Source organism: Rhinatrema bivittatum, chromosome 12 (genome assembly GCF_901001135.1).
Source record: "Rhinatrema bivittatum chromosome 12, aRhiBiv1.1, whole genome shotgun sequence".
NCBI classification, from domain to species: Eukaryota; Metazoa; Chordata; class Amphibia; order Gymnophiona; family Rhinatrematidae; genus Rhinatrema; species Rhinatrema bivittatum.
Genome location: NC_042626.1, coordinates 58,777,270 through 58,799,857, shown reverse-complemented (window position 1 = coordinate 58,799,857; position 22,588 = coordinate 58,777,270). Strand labels below are relative to the sequence as shown.

The 22,588-nt window shown below is 48.1% G+C and overlaps 1 protein-coding gene across 2 annotated transcripts in view; it reads left to right on the top strand.

Annotated features, from left to right (window-relative positions):
* Positions 1 to 20,097, top strand: part of FMNL1 (formin like 1) — a 97,507-nt gene extending 77,410 nt beyond the window's left edge. For both annotated transcript variants that reach the window (XM_029572545.1, XM_029572544.1), the window contains exons 16-26: positions 1,499 to 1,623; positions 2,580 to 2,782; positions 3,448 to 3,682; positions 3,913 to 3,981; positions 5,027 to 5,107; positions 6,545 to 6,674; positions 7,157 to 7,320; positions 7,531 to 7,632; positions 8,208 to 8,300; positions 8,808 to 8,931; positions 17,159 to 20,097. In XM_029572545.1, coding sequence (XP_029428405.1) covers positions 1,499 to 1,623; positions 2,580 to 2,782; positions 3,448 to 3,682; positions 3,913 to 3,981; positions 5,027 to 5,107; positions 6,545 to 6,674; positions 7,157 to 7,320; positions 7,531 to 7,632; positions 8,208 to 8,300; positions 8,808 to 8,931; positions 17,159 to 17,262 — 1,430 coding nt within the window. In that variant the 3' untranslated portion in view covers positions 17,263 to 20,097. The remainder of the gene's footprint in view (positions 1 to 1,498; positions 1,624 to 2,579; positions 2,783 to 3,447; positions 3,683 to 3,912; positions 3,982 to 5,026; positions 5,108 to 6,544; positions 6,675 to 7,156; positions 7,321 to 7,530; positions 7,633 to 8,207; positions 8,301 to 8,807; positions 8,932 to 17,158) is intronic.
* Positions 20,098 to 22,588: the final 2,491 nt, after the last annotated feature.

The following is a 22,588-nucleotide window of genomic DNA, read 5'->3' as shown; positions in this document are numbered from 1 at the left end:
GATCGCTGGCACACTCTTTTTTTTTTGTTTTTAATTGTTTTTTGTTTTTTTTTTTTAAACATTCCTATCCTTTTGGTTCCTCCGACTTAATATCGCCACAATATTAAGTCAGAGGAAGTACAGAAAAGCAGTATTTTCTGCTTTTCTCTATTCTTTTTGGGCTGCTCAAAAGTTAATGCCTGCCCTGGGCAGGCTTTAATTTCTGAGGGTAAAAATGTGCAGGTCGGGCGCACATTTTTTTTTGGATCAGGGGAGAATAGCTAACAGCCTCATCAACATGCATTTGTATGTAATGAGCACAGTTAGCTTCGTGGGGTGGGGGCTGACGTGCGTTTTGGACATGCCAATCCCCTTATAGAATAAAAATCTGGCTGAGCACACTGTATTGCATCGGCCCCATTGTTGTATGCAGAGCTCCTTGCTGCATCGGTAGTAAAGTCTGCACACACACAAATTGTGCACACGACTGCGGATTATGCTGTGTGCCCTGCTGAACGCACCTTATTGCATCAACCTCCTTGCTAGCTGTGGGGATTCTTATAAAACTTGATATTAAGATATAAATGGCAAAGTTGAAGATGGCAAGGACTGAAATAGCTTACCAGCGGTCAGAGGTGATGGAGGCCAGCACTGTAACAGATTTTGGGCACCCATGGGACAGGTATGGAGGGCAGTGGTAGGAAAAGGATTGAGAGTTACCGAATATAAATGGCACCACCCATGTAAATTATGACCCACATTTTTCTTTGATACAGGTGCCCCATTGTAAACCGTTATGATGGTAAATAACTTAATGACGGTATATAAAACCTCTTAAATAAAAATAAATAAATAAATAAATACAAGATGGCAGTGATCTGGACCCCCGGCAATAAGGGTCATTGGCCCTCACTGGCCCCTAACCTCCCATCTGAGGCTAGGGGGGAGTGCCGGAGCCTTCACACACTTCCCTATTGCACGAATATTCAGTCCCCCCCCTCTGGACACGGGGAAGAAGGGGGGAGCTGGTTGCATATGGGAATTTATATGAAACTGTAATGAAGCTTTTAGCTTTTTAGAATTGTGGCTATATTATTTGTAAATTTTGATTTTTAGTATAAATGTTTTTATGTAATCTTGTAAACCGATATGACGGTTCCCACCAAATACCGGTATAGAAATTTTAACAAATAAATAAATAAATATGCTCATCTACCCAAAATGGACGAATCTCAACAAATTTGCAACAAAACACATTGGATTTATCTGCTGTCATTTACATACTGCGAAGTTTCTCCAGTCTGAATGTATTTAGTTTTTAACAGACTTTTTTGGAACGGGGCTTGCATGCCAATAGGTGCGTGTATGTGCGCACGCGCGCTCGTTTTAAAACTAGCCTGTTAGTAATTCAGTGGTTTTCCGCCTTCTCGCCTGGGTTTCTTCATGCCAACAGATCTTTTTCAAAACAGAAATCTGACACAATGTTCTTTTCTTTGCTCTCTTTTTACCTTTGGTTTAGACGTAAAGATCAAGCAGCCAATCAAAACCAAGTTCCGAATGCCTCTGTTTAACTGGGTGGCTCTCAAACCCACTCAGATCAAGGGGACGGTCTTCACTGAGCTGAATGATGAGAAGGTGCTGCAGGTAAGGAGGTGCTCATGGGCTTTGGTCTTGAATAGAAGGGAGTGGTGCAGGGCAGGAGATGAGGTGCACTGGCAGAGCTAGGTCTGAGGGTCTCAGTACTGGAATAGCAGGGGGTGCTGTAGAGCAGGAATGAGGGTCAGGGGGAGAGTTGTGTGTGTGGGGTCTCAGTATTTATTTTTATTTGTCAAGTTTTATATACCGTCATTCGGTATCGCCATCATAACTGTTTACAAGGTTCGATCGGTATGGGATGAGTTACATACGAGAAACATGGGTATAATGGTTACAGTACTGGAATGGCAGGGATGCTGTAGAGCAGGAATGAGCTGCATGGGGAGTTGTGTGTGTGTGGGGGGGGGGGGTCTCGGTACTGGAATAGCAGGGGGTGCTGTAGAGCAGGAATGAGGTTGATTCAGGGGAGAGTTCTGTGTGTGTGGGGTCTCAGTACTGGAATAGCAGGGGGTGCTGTAGAGCAGGAATGAGGTTGGTTCAGGGGAGAGTTCTGTGTGTTTGGGGTCTCAGTACTGGAATAGCAGGGGCTGCTGTAGAGCAGGAATGAGGTTGGTTCAGGGGAGAGTTCTGTGTGTGTGGGGTCTCAGTACTGGAATAGCAGGGGCTGCTGTAGAGCAGGAATGAGGTTGGTTCAGGGGAGAGTTCTGTGTGTTTGGGGTCTCAGTACTGGAATAGCAGGGGCTGCTGTAGAGCAGGAATGAGGTTGGTTCAGGGGAGAGTGCTGTGTGTGTGGGGTCTCAGTACTGGAATAGCAGGGGCTGCTGTAGAGCAGGAGTGAGGTATATTGGGAACCGTACTCACGTGCCTTCCTTGCTTCCGACCTGGATTAGCCAATGCTACTAATCCTTTATTTCAGGCACATTTAAATATTATTAAGGTGAATAAAAGGGAAGGTTCCCGTGACTCGCATGTCTCTTTCTCCGATCTTTTTCTGTCCACCCCAGGAGCTGGATATGAGTGATTTTGAGGAGCAGTTCAAGACAAAGGCTCAGGGTACCAGTGCACCCAGGAGTGGACTGGGAGTAAAAACCGCCCAGAAGCCACCCAGCAAGGTGACGCTGATCGAGGCCAACCGAGCGAAGAATCTGGCCATCACTCTGCGGAAGGGAGGCCTGACCATCGACAGCATCTGCAAGGCCATCCAGGCGTGAGTACCAGTCCCCCCCCCCCCCCCATGTCCGCTATAGCCCCAAAGAGGGTGGGTGCACATCGGGCCCTCTCTCGGCACCGCTGGAGAATGGGTGACGTGGTGTTGGCTTGGAAAATCAAAATGCACGAGAGACAGAGGAGGGTGGCAAGGGGCTTAGGTGAATGGAAAGAAAAGGGCAGGGTCGGAGATGAAGGGGGGGGGGGCTGAGGAGAATTAAACAGTTGAGGTGGAAGAGAGAGTTTAGGAGAGGCGGCAAAGAAAGAAACAGGCTCTCTGTTACTTCCCCATGGAAGTGTGCAAGACAGGAAGGTAACGTCACCTGAGACGAGAACCGAGGGGTCTCCCTGCGGCAGTCACAGATCCAGGTGGTTGAAGATGGAGCAGTCAGCGCATCGCCAGAGACTCCAGGGCCTGCTTCCTCCAGGGTCCCTAAAAAAGCAGCGGTGGCAGAAACTCCAAAAGTCAGCAAGTTGCCATCAAGTACTGGGACCAGGATGCGTGTGGAAGCAGCTGGAAAGCCTGTGGAAAGTGGGCTCGTGGGTAGAAGTCCTTGGCAAAGGATCTCTCCGGGTCCTTTTTTTTTTTTTTTGCAGACACTTCCCAGCCCCATCCCCCAGTTTGTGCCGAGCTCCCCCTCAGTCTTTCCCCCTTCTCCTCCCCAGGTATGACCTGCAGGCCCTCAGCCTGGACTTCCTGGAGCTGCTGGAGCGTTTCATCCCCACCGAGCACGAGCAGAATCTCATCAGGAGGTACCAGAAGGAGCAGAAGCCGCTGGAGGACCTCTCGGATGAGGACCAGTTTATGATCCAGTTCAGCAAGATCCCCCGCCTGTCCGAGAGGATCAACATTATGACCTTTCTGGGCAACTTCCCAGACACGGTGCAGAGGCTGACGCCGGTACGGTTCCCTCTGTCATGTCTGGCTTGGAGAATCACTTGTGGGCAGGGATGATGAAGATGGGAGTGGGAAGGTTTGGGAACCCCCAGATAATCTAAACTCTCTCTGTGGATGGGGGTTTTGGGTTTCCGTGGAGTTAAGTGGTGTTGACTGGTCCAGATATGGAAACTTTGGGCTCTGTCGTTTGTGCTCTTCTCATCTCACGCACGTCGTTTCTTGCTCTGCCTCAGCAACTGAATGCGGTGATCGCTGCTTCCATGTCCATCAAGTCCTCCTCCAAGCTCCAGAGCATCCTGGAGGTAAGAATCGGGGAACCTGACCGCTGGCCTCTGTTTTGCAGACGCGCTGATGATTAAATACCAGCGGATGCATTAGAATGGAAGGAGCTGCCACAGATCCTTTCATGCAGTCACTTTGGTGGTAACATGGAATAGACTTAGTTTTTGGGTACTTGCCAGGTTCTTATGGTCTGGATTGGCCACTGTTGGAAACAGGATGCTGGGCTTGATGGACCCTTGGTCTGACCCAGTATGGCATGTTCTTATGTTCTTATGCTTCTTTTTTTTTTTTTTTAAGGGGGCTTGCACCGATCAGTCCCAGTTTTCTCCACTTAGGAGCTGATTTTTGAAAGGTTTTGGATCCAAGCTTTGGAAGTCAGGTTCCTAAATTGTCCCTTTTGAACATTTACCAGGACTGCTCGTTTTACTAGGATCCTAAAACTTGGATGGCTACAGGGGCATAGAAAATAAGTTAGGAGCTGAGCAATGATTTTGGCAAATGATAACTTGCTTAGATATAGGCCCCTGTGCTTTAGGCTCCTAAATTTTGATGAATTTGCAGCTGAAAACTTTGGCTTCTAAGTTTGGCTAAAAATAGACACCTAACTTAGGTTCCCTAAATGTAGGAGCTTATCCTTTTTTTTTTTTGTTTTGGAATAAAAACCTCTTTGATTTTGGTTGATCCTTGGTAGGGTCTCACAATCCGTGTGAGACTCCTGTTTTCTTTGGGATCAACATATGTCTGCTAGTACGGCATAACAGAATAAAAGAAGAAGCCCCGTAAAGAGAAACCCTGTAGAAGGTGCGGTGCGGCGCATGCACTGCGGGAGAATGCAACGCAATTAAATTGAAGGATTGGCCAGAATGGCACCTGCTTTCACATAACTGAGTGTAAATCCGTCGCAGTCACAAACTGCGATTTGAAATTTAAAAAAAAAACAAACGACTTTTTGCATGTTAGCAAAATATATATGTACATGTAAGCGCAAACTCGACAGCCCATGTCCATCCATGGGCACAGAGCCATGGGGAATACAGGGAGGTAACGCTTGCTCTCTGCCCACAGATTGTCCTTGCATTTGGGAACTACATGAACAGCAGCAAGCGAGGGTCTGCCTACGGATTCCGGTTGCAGAGCCTTGATGTGGTGAGTGCGGGATCAGAGACTGCCTACGTATAGAAGCCCCTTTCCCCTCGCCCACACGGTCCTGGGTGGATGAGGATGACGCTCGCTGCTGGTCGTGCTGCAGCTTGCTTCTGCCATGTGTGGTTCTCCTTTCCTGCTAGCAAAATCTAGCAATGTAACTCCAGGGTGTGAGTGAAGGACACCCAGTGGCAGCAGAATCCGAGATGGACAGAGTCCCTCTCCTCTAACCTGGCCTCTCTCGTAACGGCAGCTCTCAAGGTATTGCACCTCTCTGGGGCAGGGGTAATACGGGCTCCGTGCTGCGTCTTTTCCAAGGCCCCAGCCCAGCAGTGCAGCATGGGCTCACCCCGGGGTGGGGGGAAAGCCCCTGCAAACTGCGCCACCAGCTGGGCTTCCTCCCTCTCTCCTGCATCGCCGGCCAGCGTGGTCTTCATAGCAGCTCTGAGCACAGAGCGACTGAGCTTGTCGCACCCCAGGGTCTGGGTACAGGGAGGGGGGGTTGCTCCTGGACAAAGGACCTCAGTCTTCCCTGGGATCCTTCCAACCCCCAGGCAGCTGTGCAAACAGCTGCCCGGGGGTGGGGGGGAGGGGGGGGGCACATGCCTCAGTTAGACTCCAATGAGAGAAACTTCAGGCTGTCCTGCAGACAGCTAGGCCTTTTTAAGAGGCGAGGGTATTCTGGTAGTGCAATCCTACATTAACACCAGCAACATATTCTAAGGTACCTAATGGTATGTTCTTACTGGTAGGTAGGTAGGTTGGTTTTTTTTTACTAAAATGAGACTACGTACTACTGAACAGGTAGCAATACACAACCTGTATCTGTTAAAACTTGTCATTGTCCTAAGACTCTCCCCCACCCCCTTCAATCTGAGGCTACTGCTGACACTGGGAGCAGGTTTTAAACAGCTTGGGTAATTTGCAGGCTGGCAAAGTTACAAAAGCATCCACAGACCTGCACAGGCTTTACTACAGGTTCAGAACACATGGAGCAGGGAACTGGAGTCTGCCCTTCCCCACCCCACCCCAATACCAGGGTGCTGGGAAGAGGTGAGGGAGCACTCAGACCGCCACCCCCACCCACATTCTAGCACATCATTTTCTTCTACTCCGTTAGGGTAAGAGCAAAACTAAAACAATATGGGGTCCAGATTCAGCTGCTGAACGGCTGGAGAAGTTAGCCAGATGCACCTATCCGCTTAGCTTAACTGGAATATTCAGTGGCACTGCCACGCCGCTGGTGATACCTAACCAGCTAACTCCTCTCCTGTCTGGAATGCCCACCGCCCGCCCCAGGAATTGCCCCCGACATATCCGGCTAAACCTAGAGTTATCTGCCTATAATTTAGCCAGGTAAGTCGCCGAATATCGGATAACTTTTCAGTTATTCGTCTAAGTGGCTTTTGAACATCTACCCCTGTTTGTCCTTCCTGGCAGCTCCTGGAGATGAAGTCAACGGATCGGAAGCAGACGCTGCTGCATTATATTGTGAAGGTGATCCAGGAGAAGTACCCAGAGCTGGCCGGGTTCTACTCTGAGCAGCACTTCCTGGACAAGGCTGCCGCAGGTAAGGGGGCGGAGCTCTGAATGCCTGCCCATCCCTGACTGATAAGGGAGCCAAGATTTATGGTCACGAAGCAATATTCATTGCAAAGTTTAAAGAGTGGCGAGCCAAGAAGGGCAGGGGAATGAGAGGCAGGAGAAACCATGGTTAGCTCGGGCTTAGCAAGATTACATTTTCAGAAGCTGTTCAGAGGCTTTTGATGTGATGTCTGATGAATGCAGGCAAGGGAAGCTGGACTGAAAGGAAAAAAATCCTTCTGGAGATCTTCAGGGAACTGAGGGCCACCTGGCGTGAATCTGTGGCTTACGTTCAAGACCAGCAACCGTCTGGCGGTTTTCCAGTTATGGAAGTCCCCTAGCTGGTGCAGCAGTGGTAGTGCAGGTCTCATCTCTGCCCACTAGAGGGGGAGGAGGGTCATTGCAAGGTCTCACGCCATCCGTCCCCATTGCAATCACTGACTGTAATCCCTGCATCACCCCCCACAGTCTCGCTGGACAGCATTATCACGGACGTGCGAGCTCTCCAGCGCGGCATGGAGCTCACCCGCAAGGAGTTCCTTAGGCAGGATGACAGCTTGGTGCTGAAGGAATTCCTGAAGAGCAACAGCGACGTGCTGGACAAGCTGCAGGCTGACAGCAAGATGGCTCAGGTGAGAAGTCATTCCCCTGTCCTCGTCCCCGGTATGCAGACTGTTCAGGTGGGGAATTCCCCCCTTCCCTCTGGGGTGTAGACTTGCTCAAGGCAGAAATCCTCCCGCACCTCGAGCCCAGTTCAGCCAAAGAGGCTGATCCAGTCCTGGTCTTACTCTGCTGCGTGCATGGATTGGCGGCTCTGAGTTCCTTATCCTTTTTGCCCGTAGGAGGCATACGAGTCAGCTGTGGAATACTTTGGAGAGAATCCCAAGACCACGCCCCCATCCGTCTTCTTTCCCGTTTTCCTACGTTTTGTGAAAGCGTACAAGGTAAGGACTGACTTTCGTCAGGGAGGGCGTGGGACCTGGAGATACTGGAGTGCTGGAGAACAGCAGCCGGGGGGGTTAGGATAGAAACAAGAAAGCCTTCTGAGGACAAAGACCACTGCTCGTCAAGATATCCGTGATTATTATTAATGAAAGACTGGCGTATATTTCTTCAAAGAGCAGGTTGATTTCCATATGTTGGTTATCTGGGGTGCGAGTGGGGGCATGGCATGGGATGGGAGGTTAAAGACCAGTGTTGACAGCCACTGTCCTTAGCCCTTGCCTGCATGGAGGGTAACGGCCTCTCCATCCCACCACCCCCAGCGTGGCTTCAGAAATGGTGCTCGTGTTTGTGCTCTTTACTGGGGAAAATTCAAGAGGCTTTTCTTGATGGTTATTGTGAGGTTTAACGTTTAAGTAAGTGAAGCTGAAAAACTGGTGCCTCTCCCCCCCCCCCCCCGACTCCTGCAGGAACAATTATGCTACATTTTGGGGTTTATACGGGCTGCTTAAAGGAGGCTTGCCCAATATTTGTTTTCAGCATTTTTCTGTTTTCCCTTTCTCGCTCCTTTGTGAAGCAAGCCGAGCAAGACGTCGAGCTGTGGCGGAAGCAGGAGGCAGCAGCCAGAGAGACAGAAGCCACCACGAAGCAGGCGACACAGGCCCCTCCGGTAAACAGGCACAAGCCATCTTCCTACCCACGTAGACTGTTTGGGAGCCTGCCCTGAGTTCAGCCTCCCATGCGGACATGTAGTCTGGGACTCGCAGAACATACACCTGATGGTTTGGAGCCCATGGTAATGCTAATAGTGTCTCAAGCTGCACTGCAGCCACGGGTGATCCCTAAGCCTTGAGGCATCGTAGAGCTGGATGGGACCTCATGAAGTCAATTATCCATCCTCTGCACCCAGATCATCCCAGATAGATGCATATGTAGCCTGCTGTTCAGAGCTTCCAATAACAAATATTCCATCACTTTTGCCTACATAACATTACTTGACCACCCTCCCCATCAATGTTCTTCCTATCCTACAATGTAAGCCCCCTTATTCCTTGGCTGTTCCTGCAGGGAGCTAGATATGTTACAGGAAGGGAGGGAGGGACGGAGGGCAAGAGCCCCTCCACATTTAGGCGCCGCTGCTGCTGAAATTGTGCTCTGTGTGTGTGTGCTCTCATAGTCACCTACCCACAAGGCCAGGCGCCAGCAGATGGACCTGATCGCAGAGCTGAAGAAGAAGCAGCTGGTGAAGGAGCCACTGATCTACGAGGAGAAGGATGGTGCAATTGAGGACATAATAACGGGTAAGGTAGAGGCGTTACTTTCTACAACACACGGAGGAGAGATGGGGGGGCCAGAGGGGGTTGGCAGGTAAGAAAGGGAAGGAAGTGCGTAAAGGGCAGGTATTGCATTTATACTGCTACAGCACCGTACAGCTCAGTACATTCAATAATGGAAGCGTAGTGCATGACTGCTGCCTAATACTATCCTTCTGCAAGCTGTTAGACCTTTTTTTTATTGAACCAGCCTAAGACTTATCCAGACCTGAGAATGTAGACACAGACTCCTCCTACAGGTATGACCTGTGTGGACTCAACAGCTCATCTACATCCTCAGTTTGGGTTAATTTTTATGGGGCCAACGCTAAGACTCATCACAGGCTGGAATGGATCCAGGTCTCGAAGCACCCAACAGTCATTGGCACCTGCAGCACAGATTTGATAAGTGAGCCTCAGCATGGCACAGCCCTGTGGATAAATAAGCAGAGCACTGTGCTTCTCTGGGCACACTAAGAGCAGGATCCTTACAGCAGAGAGGCAGAGGTCAGCAGTGGTGGAGAAGCAACCATTCTCCATGGACAAGCAGGATGAACAGTTCCACCTGCGAGTGACGTTCTCGCGCGGCACTAGGACATGACAAGTGTCAGATCACTGGAAGGCTTTTGCACACATGCAGTAGTCACAGTACTCAGCAGCCCTGCCTTTTATGATCCATGGAATGGAAAACAGTCTTCAGCAGCAGCTCCTCACGCCACACTAGTTCCCTTAGGGTTTCCTGTATTGTTTTCTTGAGGGTTTTTTTTTTTCCAAATTCTTTTAATTTGCTGGCTGCCCTTTTTTTTTTTTCTAACTACGGTTGATGATAAGGCTTCAGGTTTCTCAAGGTGCTCAACCTGTAACTAATAAATATCCCTTGCAAGTATTTACAATGTATTCGCTGCCTGGCAGTGGATTGCGATACTGTGGAGTTGTTCAACGTGCTTCACCCAGACCTCTCTAAAATGTTAAAACTGCGAAGATTCACCAGCAAAATCTGTTTTCACAACTATTTTCACTGACCTTGTCAATTACAAGCATTTGGGTCCAGAGGGCATAGTAGGAGTCCAGAGACTGACCTCCTAAGAAGGCCAGATAGAAGGATGTGATGTGGACACCATGGAGCTTTGACACTGCCGATGCCCAAGTGCATCTGGGCCATGTTTGTCCCAGCTTCCGTGCCCTCCCGATCTCTGGCGCAGTAGCAGGCGTTGCTAATGCAATAATCAGGTAGGGCCTGTAGTGAGCACCCTCTATGGGGAAACCCATTCCACGATGCTCGTTTACACACACACACCAGCCCGAAGGTCTCCTCAAACCAGCCTTTATCAAAAGAGATGTCAGGACTTTTTTTTTTGTGCTCTTCAGAGCCTACAACTTCAATGCTAAGCATTCTCCGATATTGTAAAAGTCCGTAGGACATTGTGGCTGTGCCGATCCATCCGATTTTTAAGGACCTACAATTAAAAAAAATAAATAAAATGGGGATGTGTCTCTCCTTTCCCAAATTGTAGCGAAGAGGATGGATGCACTATACTGGAATTCAACAATGCTTAGCTGCCTCACCAGTAGATAATAATGGAGGTCAAGGCAAAGAAAAGGACAAACCTGGCTCAGCTCCTCCGGACCAGGACTACCAGCTGCTAGATTCCTAAGCCAAAAAACTCTTTCTTTCCATTTTGCTACTGCTGCTAATGGTGCAATATTTACATACTATTCTGGAGAAAACACAGAAGAAGCTCCAGGAGGTTTCTGATAACAAAATGCCACAACCGCCTTACCCTAATCTCTAAGGGCCAGCAATGTGGCAAACACCATGTTCTAGCAACATCATGACAACTTTGATAAGGTTACCAGGGGATCAGCACTGTCCATAGGACTGTACAGGTTGGCCTGGCTCAGAGTACAAAGACTAGGGTACAAGCTGTGAAGTTACTAGATAATACATCTAAAACAAATAAGAGAAAATATTTTTTAGTCAATGCATAATTAAGCTCTGGAATTCGTTGCCTGAGGATATAGTAAAAGATGTAAGTGTAGCTGCATTTAAAAAAGGTTTGGACAAGTTCCTGGAGAAAAAGTCCATAAACCATTATTAAGGTAGACTTGGGGAAATCCACTGCTTGTCCCTGGGATAAGCAACATGGAATCTATCGAACTTTTGAGATCCTGCCAGGTACTTGTGACCTGGATTGGTCACTGTTGGAAACCGGATACTCTGCTTGAATGACCTTTCGATCTGATCCAGTATGGCAAATCTTATGTTCTTATGTAGAGCCTCAGGGCCCCATGAAGATGTGCATGATCGTTGGTCAACGTGCCCTGCATGAACAACAACCTATTTGGGGGCTAAGGTCCTTATAAAGCACCATTGTACTACATTGCAAACCTTATGCACTACCACACAGGAGCAACAGCAGCCTGTGAAGCAGTGTCTTTTCCACGGAGAGCAACTAGCAACACAAAGCAATGCTGCATGATCGCAAGCCAAAAACTCCAGACTTGATCACCCAGCTGAAAACGTCTTTCTGACTCCTTACAGAGATTGTGGCCTGTGTCCCAGTCTCAGGGAATGGCCATCATCTGGGCCCATTTGTGGGCCCAGATGATGACTAAGATTGCAAGAACGCCCAACAAACAGACCCCCGAGGAGGCAGGTCTCTTAATAGCAGAAGTCTCTGTTTTACGCGGTGTGGAGACCATAGAGGTGGCATCACCCAGGGAAAAGGTGACAAGGTTCTACTCTAGCAACTTCCTGATCTCAAACAAAGTCTGGCAATCTGTATCTCCCTCTAGAGCTCATAGCTGAACAAAGTCTTCTATGGGGAAAATTTAAAATGATCATTCGTCCCAGGATTTTATTTGATTTTGGAGAAGGGAAACTGACTTGAAAGATGCCCGTGGGTGCATCCCAATTCATCCAGATCAAAAGCAATGCCTGCATTTCATAGTGGAAGGTCTGATATTGGAAGAGTTGGTCCCCTGTTTTGGCTTATCAGCAGTGCACTGCCTTCTCTACAATGTGCCTAGTCGTGGTGACTATACATATCAGAAGACATGGTGTATTCATTTCTCTGTACCTAGAGGACAAAGGAACGCCAAGGCCTTCACTAGGCCACCTATCTCCAAATCACCAATGAGTTTATAAGGGTAGGACTTACCCTGATAAAGGTCAGGGTCTCCTTTCCCCAAATTGGGTGAATAGTCTATAGCAACAGTTCACAGTCAAATATAACAATGATGGTCTCTCTCAGGATGCTGAGCTGTATGGTCTCATTTGTTCATATACTCCCGAGAGCCAGATTACACATGAGACTTTCTCTGTCATCCCTGTGTTTTTTGTTCTCAGTGGAAATCAGTATTCCCAAAGGCTTGGTCTCAGCACAAAAGTGGTCAGAGAGTCTTTAGCAGTGTGGCTAGACAGGAACAATCTGACAATGGGAGGTCCATTTCAATGTAAACATACCAAGTGATTCTTATGGCACAAGTGACCCTCCTGCAAGAGACCTGTTTTAGCATCAGTCTGTTCCTGAACATACCCAGATCAGGAACAGAGTCAGAGAAACAAAACTGAGGCACTGCTACATATCAGAGAGTGCCACCTGCAGTCCCCTCGGTATTTCTGACTCCAGCAGATGATAGAGGTGCAAACCTGCATAGGAGACAGGATCTTCTATATGCTTGCCTGTTGAGATTGTGCATATTCCAGAACTGTGGCAAAGTGGACGCAGTACTGCCTAGCTGGGCTTCTCATAGCCCCTGCAGGTGGGTTTTCTGCTACTCCTTCAACTGTCTGCAGCAGAGTCGGGCTCAAGTTATCACTGACGGTAGTTTCTAAACACAGGGATCGCTCTTAAATCCCAAAACTTCAGCACTAATTCTGGTTCTTGGACATACCCAGATCAGTCCAGACCAGTGGCACATGGACTGCCATGCTGAGTCCCCTCTCTTTGTGCACAACTTGTGCATTGGGGGGGAGGGGACCTCCCTTAAAGGGCTTAAATCCGGGAAGGCTTCACGTCAGTTGGCGGAGGCGGGTTCTAAGAGAAGGCCTTTGCCCCTGGATGATCCCCCACCCACTGTGCCCAAGCTGGGGGGTGTGGACGATTCAGCTTCCGACTCCAGTGGCGCTGGTATACCGGGGAGCCCGGTTGGGTTTTCTCCCAAGTTTATTCTCCTGATGCATGAGGCATTTTTAGCTAAGAGCTCCACAAAAAGGAAACCTTGGGAGATGACTTTGGGCTCCTCCAAACGCTCTCGACGATGGACAACATCCAGGCAGATTTCCTAAGTCAACAAGAACTGAATCCCGGGGAGTGGGAATTGCCCCCAGAAGCCTGGAGTCTCATTTGTGCTAGATGGGGGGGGGTTCCTCAACTGGATCTCATGGCGACGCAAGTCAACTCAAAGACAGTGAGATTTTTCAGTCGCAGGAAAGAGTTTGGCTCGGTGGGGCTGGATGCCCTGGTGTGCAGGTGGCCGGGGATCCCTGTTTGCCTTTCCCCCTTGGCTGCCCATAGCTCGAGTCCTGCGGTGCGTAGAAGAGCACCCGGGCTCCATGGTTCTGGAGGCGCTGGAGTGGCCACGTCGTCCCTGGTTTGCAGATCTGGTTCAGCTGGCAGTGGACAGTCCATTACGCTTGGCCCATCTACCGGGTCTGTTGCAACAAAGTCCCATCTTTTTGGATCGGGAGGATCACTTCTATCTTGCGGCTTGGCTTTTGAGAGGTGGAGACGACACATGAAGGGATACTCAGAATTTCCACCTTGCTTCAGGCTAGACATCCTTCTACTTCAATGACGTATGTCAGGGCGTGGAAGATGTTTGAGTCTTGGTGTGCTCCGCAAAATCTGGAGCTCCTGTCAGTAACTGTTCCACATCTGTTATCCTTTCTTAAGCAGGGCCTGTCCAAGGGTTTAGCCTATAATTCCCTTCCAGTTCAGGTTTCGGCCCTGAGTTGTCTCAGGGGCCGGGTGCAGGGCAAGTCTGGATGTCATCCGTTTTCTGAAAGGAACTGGAGGTTGCAATCTTAACCTGGTTTTGCGAGCTCTTTGTGACCCTCTCTTTGAGCTCTTAGGCTGGGCCACTCTAAAGGATCTTACAGTGAAAGCGGTCGTCCTGGTAGTGATTTGTTCGACCAGACGAACTTTAGAACTTCAGGCTCTTTCCTGTCATGATCCTTTTTTGCGTATTTCTTCCGATAAGGTTTCCTTGCGTACAGTTCCATCGCTTTTGCCAAAAATGGTGTCAGCCTTCCACATGACCCAATCAGTGGAACTGCCCGGTTTTCCGGATTGGTCTCTAGATTCTTCGTCAGGTAGAGACCTCCATCTTTTAGATGTGCGCCGTGTCCTGCTCTGTTATTTGAAGGCCATTAATGCCTTTCAGAATTCAGACCAACTTTTCGTGCTTTGTGGGGGACCAAAGAAAGGAGATAAAGCATCAAAAGCTACTTTGGTAAGGTAGTTGAAAGAGACGATTTGTTCAGCCTACATCTCTAAGGGCCGTACTATCACGACTGGTCTGAAAGCACATGCCACGAGAGCTCAAGCAGTCTCTCATTCCATCGGATAACAGCATATAATATATGCACGCTTCCCCCTCATTCCATAGGACAACATATAATATATGCACACTTCCCCCTCATCCCATAGGACAACAGATAATATATGCACACTTCCCCCTCATCCCATAGGACAACAGATAATATATGCACACTTCCCCCTCATCCCATAGGACAACAGATAATATATGCACGCTTCCCCCTCATCCCATAGGACAACATATAATATATGCACACTTCCTCCTCATCCCATAGGACAACATATAATATATGCACGCTTCCCCCTCATCCCATAGGACAACATATAATATATGCACACTTCCTCCTCATCCCATAGGACAACAGATAACATATAAGACAAAAAGCTCATTCAATCAGACTGCATCTATAGGACATTACTCAAACCCCACCAAGAGAAAGGAAAAAAGGGAAGGGGAAAAAGAAACAGTTCAGAATAAAAATGCTAAATTACTTGTGGAAAATTCAATAAATTTAAAAACAGAAAAAAAACAATCCATAAATTCTCTTTATGGATGGGGAAAAAAACCCTTCTTTGATTCTGCAGCTTCCGTGGAAGAACAGGCAAACTTCCTCGTCTTTCTTTCTGTATCACAAATAATCACATAAAAAAGGAAGTAAAAAATGCTTTCTTTATTTCTAAACTAGTAAGGCAGGATCCACAAGACTTCCTGTCTCGTTTCTTTACCTGCAATGAGTTACTTTTATTAATTCATACAGAAGGGGATAAATTGTGCTGTTTTTTTCTTAGGCAAAGAAAACAGAAAAATCCCCCTCCACCCCCATCTCTCTTTAGTGTCTTATCTTAAGGACACAAAAGTCCGTGTAAACTTCTACATTCCTACGGGCTGAGTCTCAAGCAAAAGACAGCAGAAAAGATTCATGATCAATTAAAAAAAAAAGCCAGTCTGGTGCCAGAAATGATTTAAATATTAATAAGCAAAGGTGAGAAGGAAGAAAAAGAAAGGGAAAAAAGGGTTTTCTCTTCAGAGAGAACAAAATCACCCAAAACAAAACACTAACACCACAAAAGACAATGAATATTATTTCCCATCCTCTCCTCCCGGAGTGAAACCCTCTCAGCCAGAGCATCTTACAGATGACTGTACCATTCAGAGAGAGCAAGAAGTAAATCGTGAGATGGTTTATAAAATGAATGATAGGAGAAATTGCCCGCTGCACCAAGCTTGTTGCTGGTTCACTGTGCGCTTTGGGATTTTGTGCCTTGGAATGGTGAATCGCGCCTGAGGGATTCCGGCCTTGTGTCTGGGAAAGGTGCATCTCAGCAGGGAAGTGCCTGGAGGACTCTCAGCTTGTGTCTTGCTGCAGGAGAGTAGATGGAAGAGAACGTCAAGACAACCCTTAGCTTGGGTGTTCATGGAGAACGTAAAGTTGCTTGCCTGGATCTGTTGTCACTCATTCCCTCTCACCTCCCCGTAGAGTTTAATCAACGCTTTGCAGTGCGTGCTGTTAGCTTTGATATCGACTGAAGGGGCTTCACAGAGCTGCTTGGTGCAGGGCCCTACTATGTGGGTGCAAAACCTCTACGCTTCTAGCGAATGAGCTGAAATGCACTCTTAGAAGTGCCAGGCGATGCCAATCACCCGCATGTGGAACGGTTAATATCCTGTATATGGAGAACAACAGCTACAGGTAAGCAACTTTCCTGTCCTGCCCCTAGGAATAGTCAACCACATTTAAAGGCTGTACCTCTGCAGCAGGGTGTTCAGTGTGCTGCATCAATCGGGGGGGGGGTTTCTTCCAGGCCTGCTGTCTGCAGCTCCCCTGCCAGAGGGCTCCAAGCATGCCAGTAAATCTCAGGAAGTTAGACTGCCCGATCCCAGCATGCTTTGGGGGGGGGGGGGTGCTGCATAAAACATGCTGTGCCAGACCCATGTTCTTGAAGCCCTCGTCGTGAGCCTTGTGTTGGGACTGTGCCTCTTTCTTTCACCTGCTGCTCAGACTAACTCTTCACTCTGCTGCTGCTCTTGCCTCTCCTCTCTCTTTCCCTCCTGCTTGCCCGTTCCCGGATCTGCTTGCCCAGTCTTAAAGAACATCCCCTTCACTGCCCGCACGGGAAAGCGTTCCTCCCGCCTCCTGTGCGATGCCAGCTTCGGCGAGGACAGCCCCCCGTAGCACCAGCCTTTTAGGTAACCACGGGATGGCGTTTGGGTTTTTTTGGTGGGGGGGGGGGGGGGAGTGAGATGGACTTCAGTTTTCAGAACATAGTATCTGTACTAGGGGGCGTGGTGACAAAAATAGTAAGAACCTGCTCGTTAAGTATTACCTCCTGCATCTGTGCTTTCACGAGATCGCCCCCCACTGCTTAGGCAAGAGATGTACTGGAAGCGGGGGCTGCAGGTCCTGCAGGAGTTACACTCGTCTAGACAGCCTGAGCCAGCAAAGGAAGTGGTTAAGAAGGGTCGCAATTGTAAGAAGTGCCCTACTTCTTATTCTAAGGGAATGTCATTTGATATGACGCAAAATTATATCAGAACCAAGCGCAGAATAAATGAGACTTAGTTGGAAGAGTCAAGGAAGATGTAGGAGAAGCAGGGGCAGGGAGGACTCTTTTTGAATTAGTAGGAAATGTGCTCTGTGTGGCTTTAATTACTCTGTTTTCTTGTTAAACAGATCTGCGCAACCAGCCTTATAGGCGCATGGACATGATGAGACGCAGTGGCCGAAACCGGGCCAATGGCCAGACCCTCCAAGTGACCTCTGACATCTCCCTCTAACCAGACGTCTTACCTCTTTTTTTTTTTTTTTTTTTTCCCTTCACACCCAAATGTGGGGACCTGATCCCTTGAATGCCAACACCCGAGGAGGATGTGAGGCAGAGACCCAGCAGGCAGAGATGCTGCCCGCGTTGTGGCTGGAAGTACCCAGCCAGGGATTATGGGATCCAGGAGGGGCCTAGCGAGTAGCACAAAGGGGACCCCTGTACATGCCACCTTTACAGAACCAGACAGAGAAGCCTTCCTGCGGGAGTCGGACCCCCTGTGTCGCTAATTGCCATTTCAGTCTGGGTTCCCTTTTACTGCAGCAGCCTCAGCAGCGCTGCCACTCTAACCACTCCTGTCTGTCCCCTGGCACCCATGTCACTCTTACCACTCCTGTCTGCCCCCTGGCACCCATGCCACTCTTACCACTACTGTCTGCCCCCTGGCATCCATGCCACTCTTACCACTGCCTTTGCCCCCCTGGGACTTTCATGCCATGCATCCGGATACCACAGGGATGACACTTCTCTCTCGGGGGAGGGAAGACGTTCCTGCAGTCTATTTTAAGTGATGTTATCCTATTCCTAGCAGGTACGAAAACAGTAAATTAAGTATGAAAGGAAAACTGAAAGCAGCAACAAAAAAAAGGGATGAAGCAGAGAGGCCTGGGAGGAATGGAGAGATACTACCATTTACAAAAAAAAAAAAAGGTGCAGACTGTTTTCCATCCTTAAGCACCTTTGTTTTCAGTTTTTATTTTATTTTCCTAGGAATTTCAGTGTTTAGTACACAAAAAATAAATATTTGCCTGGAAAAATGACATCTTTTTTCACCACTGATTTCTCCTGTTTTTGTTCTTGTTGTAATAAACACTGATACATTTCTGGGTAAAATAAAAACTGAAAACCAGGGTCCCTAGCCATCCTTTATCCTACTAGCAGGACAGGTAAGAGACAGACCTCATGTGCACGAGTGTTCAAAGAAAGGAACCGCTCTATGCATGGTATGACCATACAAAAGAGGGAGTGTATACAAGGGGGCAGATTTACCAAGAGGCGCTGTACGCAAGTGCCTGTGCGCAGCCGCATACAAGGGAGTAGATTTACCAAGAGGCGCTGTACGCAAGTGCCTGTGCGCAGCCGCATACAAGGGGGTAGATTTATCAAGAGGCGCTGTACGCAAGCGCCTGTGCGCAGCCGTATACAAGGGAGTATATTTATCAAGAGGCGCTGTACGCAAGTGCCTGTGCGCAGCCGCATACAAGGGAGTAGATTTATCAAGAGGCGCTGTACGCAAGTGCCTGTGTGCAGCCGTATACAAGGGAGTAGATTTATCAAGAGGCGCTGTATGCAAGTGCCTGTGCGCAGCCGCATACAAGGGAGTAGATTTATCAAGAGGCGCTGTACGCAAGTGCCTGTGCGCAGCCGCATACAAGGGAGTAGATTTATCAAGAGGCGCTGTACGCAAGTGCCTGTGCGCAGCCGTATACAAGGGAGTAGATTTATCAAGAGGCGCTGTACGCAAGTGCCTGTGCGCAGCCGTATACAAGGGAGTAGATTTATCAAGAGGCGCTGTATGCAAGTACCTGTGCGCAGCCGTATACAAGGGAGTAGATTTATCAAGAGGCGCTGTATGCAAGTACCTGTGCGCAGCCGTATACAAGGGAGTAGATTTATCAAGAGGCGCTGTATGCAAGTACCTGTGCGCAGCTGTCCTGGTGGGAGTCACTTATTTTACATCATCAGTGGCAGAGCTGTGCCATCTTGTCGATAGAAGGAAGCCAGGGCTATAAATCTGTCACACTGTGTGCAAATACGCACATGAACGTGCTCATGTTGGTAAATACGTATCATTCAAACTGGCTCCCTGTCCCCTTTATGGCTGCAGCCACCTCTAGGGTGCAAAGTTGCACTACTAAGTTAATGTGTGATTTGGTTGGATTCCAAATGCAGGGAGAAAAAAATGTTACTGTTATCCAGTTACAGCTGGATAAACCAAGATACGCGCTGTGCCATGTCCCCAAGATACGCGCTGGTAACTTGGGCAGGGTTTCATTTTGAACTGGCAAGTAGAGGGTCTGAAAGGCCCGCTACCCCCCAGCACAGATATTCCTAACTAACTGCTACACAGTGACAAAGTTATGTATTTTTATCATCCTAAAAACATAGAGCTGCTTGCAGAGGGGTAAGAGTTTGATGATTCTGAGCTACAGTCCATGCACAACACACTAACAGCCCAAAGACACAAAACCACAAGGCCTCTTCTACACGTAGTGGCTTCTCTTCCTCTCTGCTGCAACATCCATGGATACAAACCCATCTGCACACATCTACCTACAGAGGTCCCCAGGAAGTCAGGGAGAAACAAAATGCTGGCTCTCGGAGCCTTCTTAAGGTCATTTTAACGATGGGACTAGAAACTCTCTACAGATCTAAAGGTGCAAGATGGAAGGTTAATATATAACCTGCCTATTCCAAGGACAAACCTTTTCCACTCTCTTCTTCAATGCCAATGGAGGGTCGGTCGCTGTGGCCATGTAGGCAGCTGCTTTGGACCAGGAGTTGTGTTTTAAGCCATAGCTGTTACAATCAATCCCTGCTGTAATTTTAAAGCTGAGCCCCTTCACCCTGCCGTATGTATAAAAACCTTTAGAGATTACGCATCTCAGAAGGTGCCGAAGGAAAGAACATGCAACTTTTAAAAAAATGCCTTTTATCTCCAAAATCGATGTCCTTAAAAAGCAAAAATGTTAATAGAATCTATATATGCTATTTTTATTTTTATATGCTGTATGTGAAGCTGAAGAAAAAACACCAAATTGCTGACACAAGAATAAATGTATTCAAAACAGCAGAAGCAATGTGACTTTCTTGGGGTTGGTTCAGGGGGGGTTAGAATCTTCACGAATAAACCCAAGGGGTGAACAAGGGTAACACAGACCTTCAATTTTTGGAGCAGAAACTTAAACGGAGGCAATGCTTCAACTTTTAAGAGGATGCAGTCAGGACTGGTAACGAGCTGCCTTTTGCTCACAACTGTGCTGCAGCAGCAGAGAGAGGCTTAATTTAGCAGCAGGATTATCCTAATTGGAAAATCTTTAGATTTGCATCACTGCTGCAATTGTAAACAGGCATCAGTTGTGGAAATAAAACGGTAGCTAAAAGAAACACAAGGTCTAACTCTATACGTGAAGACACACCACAAGGACCACAAAGTTTCAAATTCACAGTTGAAAAGGTTGTTAGATTTTAATGTGGCACTTACAGAAGAGGCTAGCTGGAAAGTTACTGACCTATGGCAGCAGTAATGTACCCGGGTCTGCAGGAGCCATGATATCTCGTTTGCAATGGTGAAATTACTTCTTACCTGATAATTTCCTTTCCTCTTCATCCAGTCAGATAAGCGCAGGCAAGACAAAGTGGGTTACGCATGCCAACCAGCAGATGGAGACAGACAGCAACAGGCTCTCTGATGTCACGTACATCTGTGCTGATACCTGCCTGTCAGTAGTCTCCGTCTCCAGCAGATGGTTGTCAGGCATCCCTTGTTGTGTGCTTGGGCCTTAGGCCGAACAAGGAGCGCTTGTAGGCTTCTGAGATGAAGTAAAGCATGTCCCTGCCTGTTTTAAAAAAAATAAGAGATATAGGGGATAGTCTCTAGATGTGAAAGTGGTTACTCCCTCCCTCTATTAAGGAACGTAGGACCAGAGGGTTTTGGGGATTACATTTCTTCTCCACTGCCTCTTTACTTCCTTTCCCTCTTTTTTTGGATGCTTCCTTCTCTAATTCTATGCCTTTTCTGAGAAAGGGAGTTGTTTCTTTTAAGGCCTCAATAAAGACAAAAAAAAATCCCCAGCTAAGTGATCAGAGGGCCTGCTCTGCGGTTATGAGCTGCATCAGCGCTTCAGCACTGTTTTTGGTCTTTCTTGGGAGACAGCGTTTTTGTATTTCCCAAGTTTGGAAAAAGCTGGTATGCTTGTTGCCTGAGAACCACAATTTTCTTGTAGCAGACTGGCATGAGCAAAATGACACCAGCAAGGAAGTGCAGGAGAAAAACTGCACTTTGCACTGCCTGCCATATTATGAAAGGGGGGGGGATATGCATCTAGAGCAGGTAAGGACTTCCGCTGCCCTGGGTGAGTTGCTAAACTGCGATTTCTTGGTGGCCGGGGGATCCGGAGGAGGGAAGACCTCGAGAGAAGAGTCTGCACTGCAACCTTTTGCAGGAGGCTCCAGCAGCATTGTCACAGCCTCATGGCGGTGGAGGGGAGATTGAGCCCCTTCGTCTCAGTCCTGTGTTATCGATTGGACCTTTCAGTGGGGCATGAGGGTAGCGCTGCTTCTGCAGCTTCAGTGCCTCCTATTCCTGCTCTGGATGTGGGGTGGTAATTTCCAGGAGAGTTTGAAGGGTTTATATGCCTTTTACGTGGGGCAGGGCACAGCTCCTAGAACCATCTCTGTCCTTCCTGTGCCTTGGGTATCACTTCCCAGGGATAGAAGAGGGCCAAGGCTGTGGCTTGTGGGGGAGGATTTAAAAGCTTTCCTCATGGAAGGGGGCTTGGTGAAGTCCCATCTGAAGGGGAGGACCACACCTCCATGCTGCACCTCTTCTACAGGGATGGGTTAATATAACCTCATATCTCATAGGCCGATGCAGATGTGTTCAGCCGAATGTACATTTCTGCTTGCACTTCAAGGAACATTTTCTGTCAAGGCGAGAGACATGAGAAATTCCCATTGGCACTGCCATTATTATGGAACATAAGAGTTTCTGTTCGGCAATGAGTCACATGCAAATGCCAATTGACACCTTCGAGATCCATGATGAGCTGAAAGAGCCCCTCCTCTTTCTTGGGAATAAAAAAATTAATGGAATAGCGCCCTGTATTTTCCTGCAACCTGGGAACAGGAGATGCATGCCCACCATCTGCTGGAGATGGAGAATACTGGTGGGCTGATGGCAGGGCAGGGCAGGGCTATACATATATATATACACACATATATACATATATACACATATACATATATATATATATATACATATATACATACACACATATATATACATATTGTCAGGAGAAGAGTAACAAACTCCTAGCACGGCAGGATATTCTGCAGGTCCCCGCTAAGCAGTGGTCCAAAGATACCAAGGGGAAACAGCAGGGGGCGTGGAGACACCCGGTATGGACTACAGTTCCCAGAATCCCAGAGCGGCAGGGGAAGGCTCCTAACCAGAAGGAGGCTGAGGTGAAAGCCGAGGGTAATCTGGAGGAATTAGAGACAGCTGAGAGCATGCTGTGGGAAGCCGAGGGTGTGTCCAAGAGTGAGGAAGAAAGCTCAGA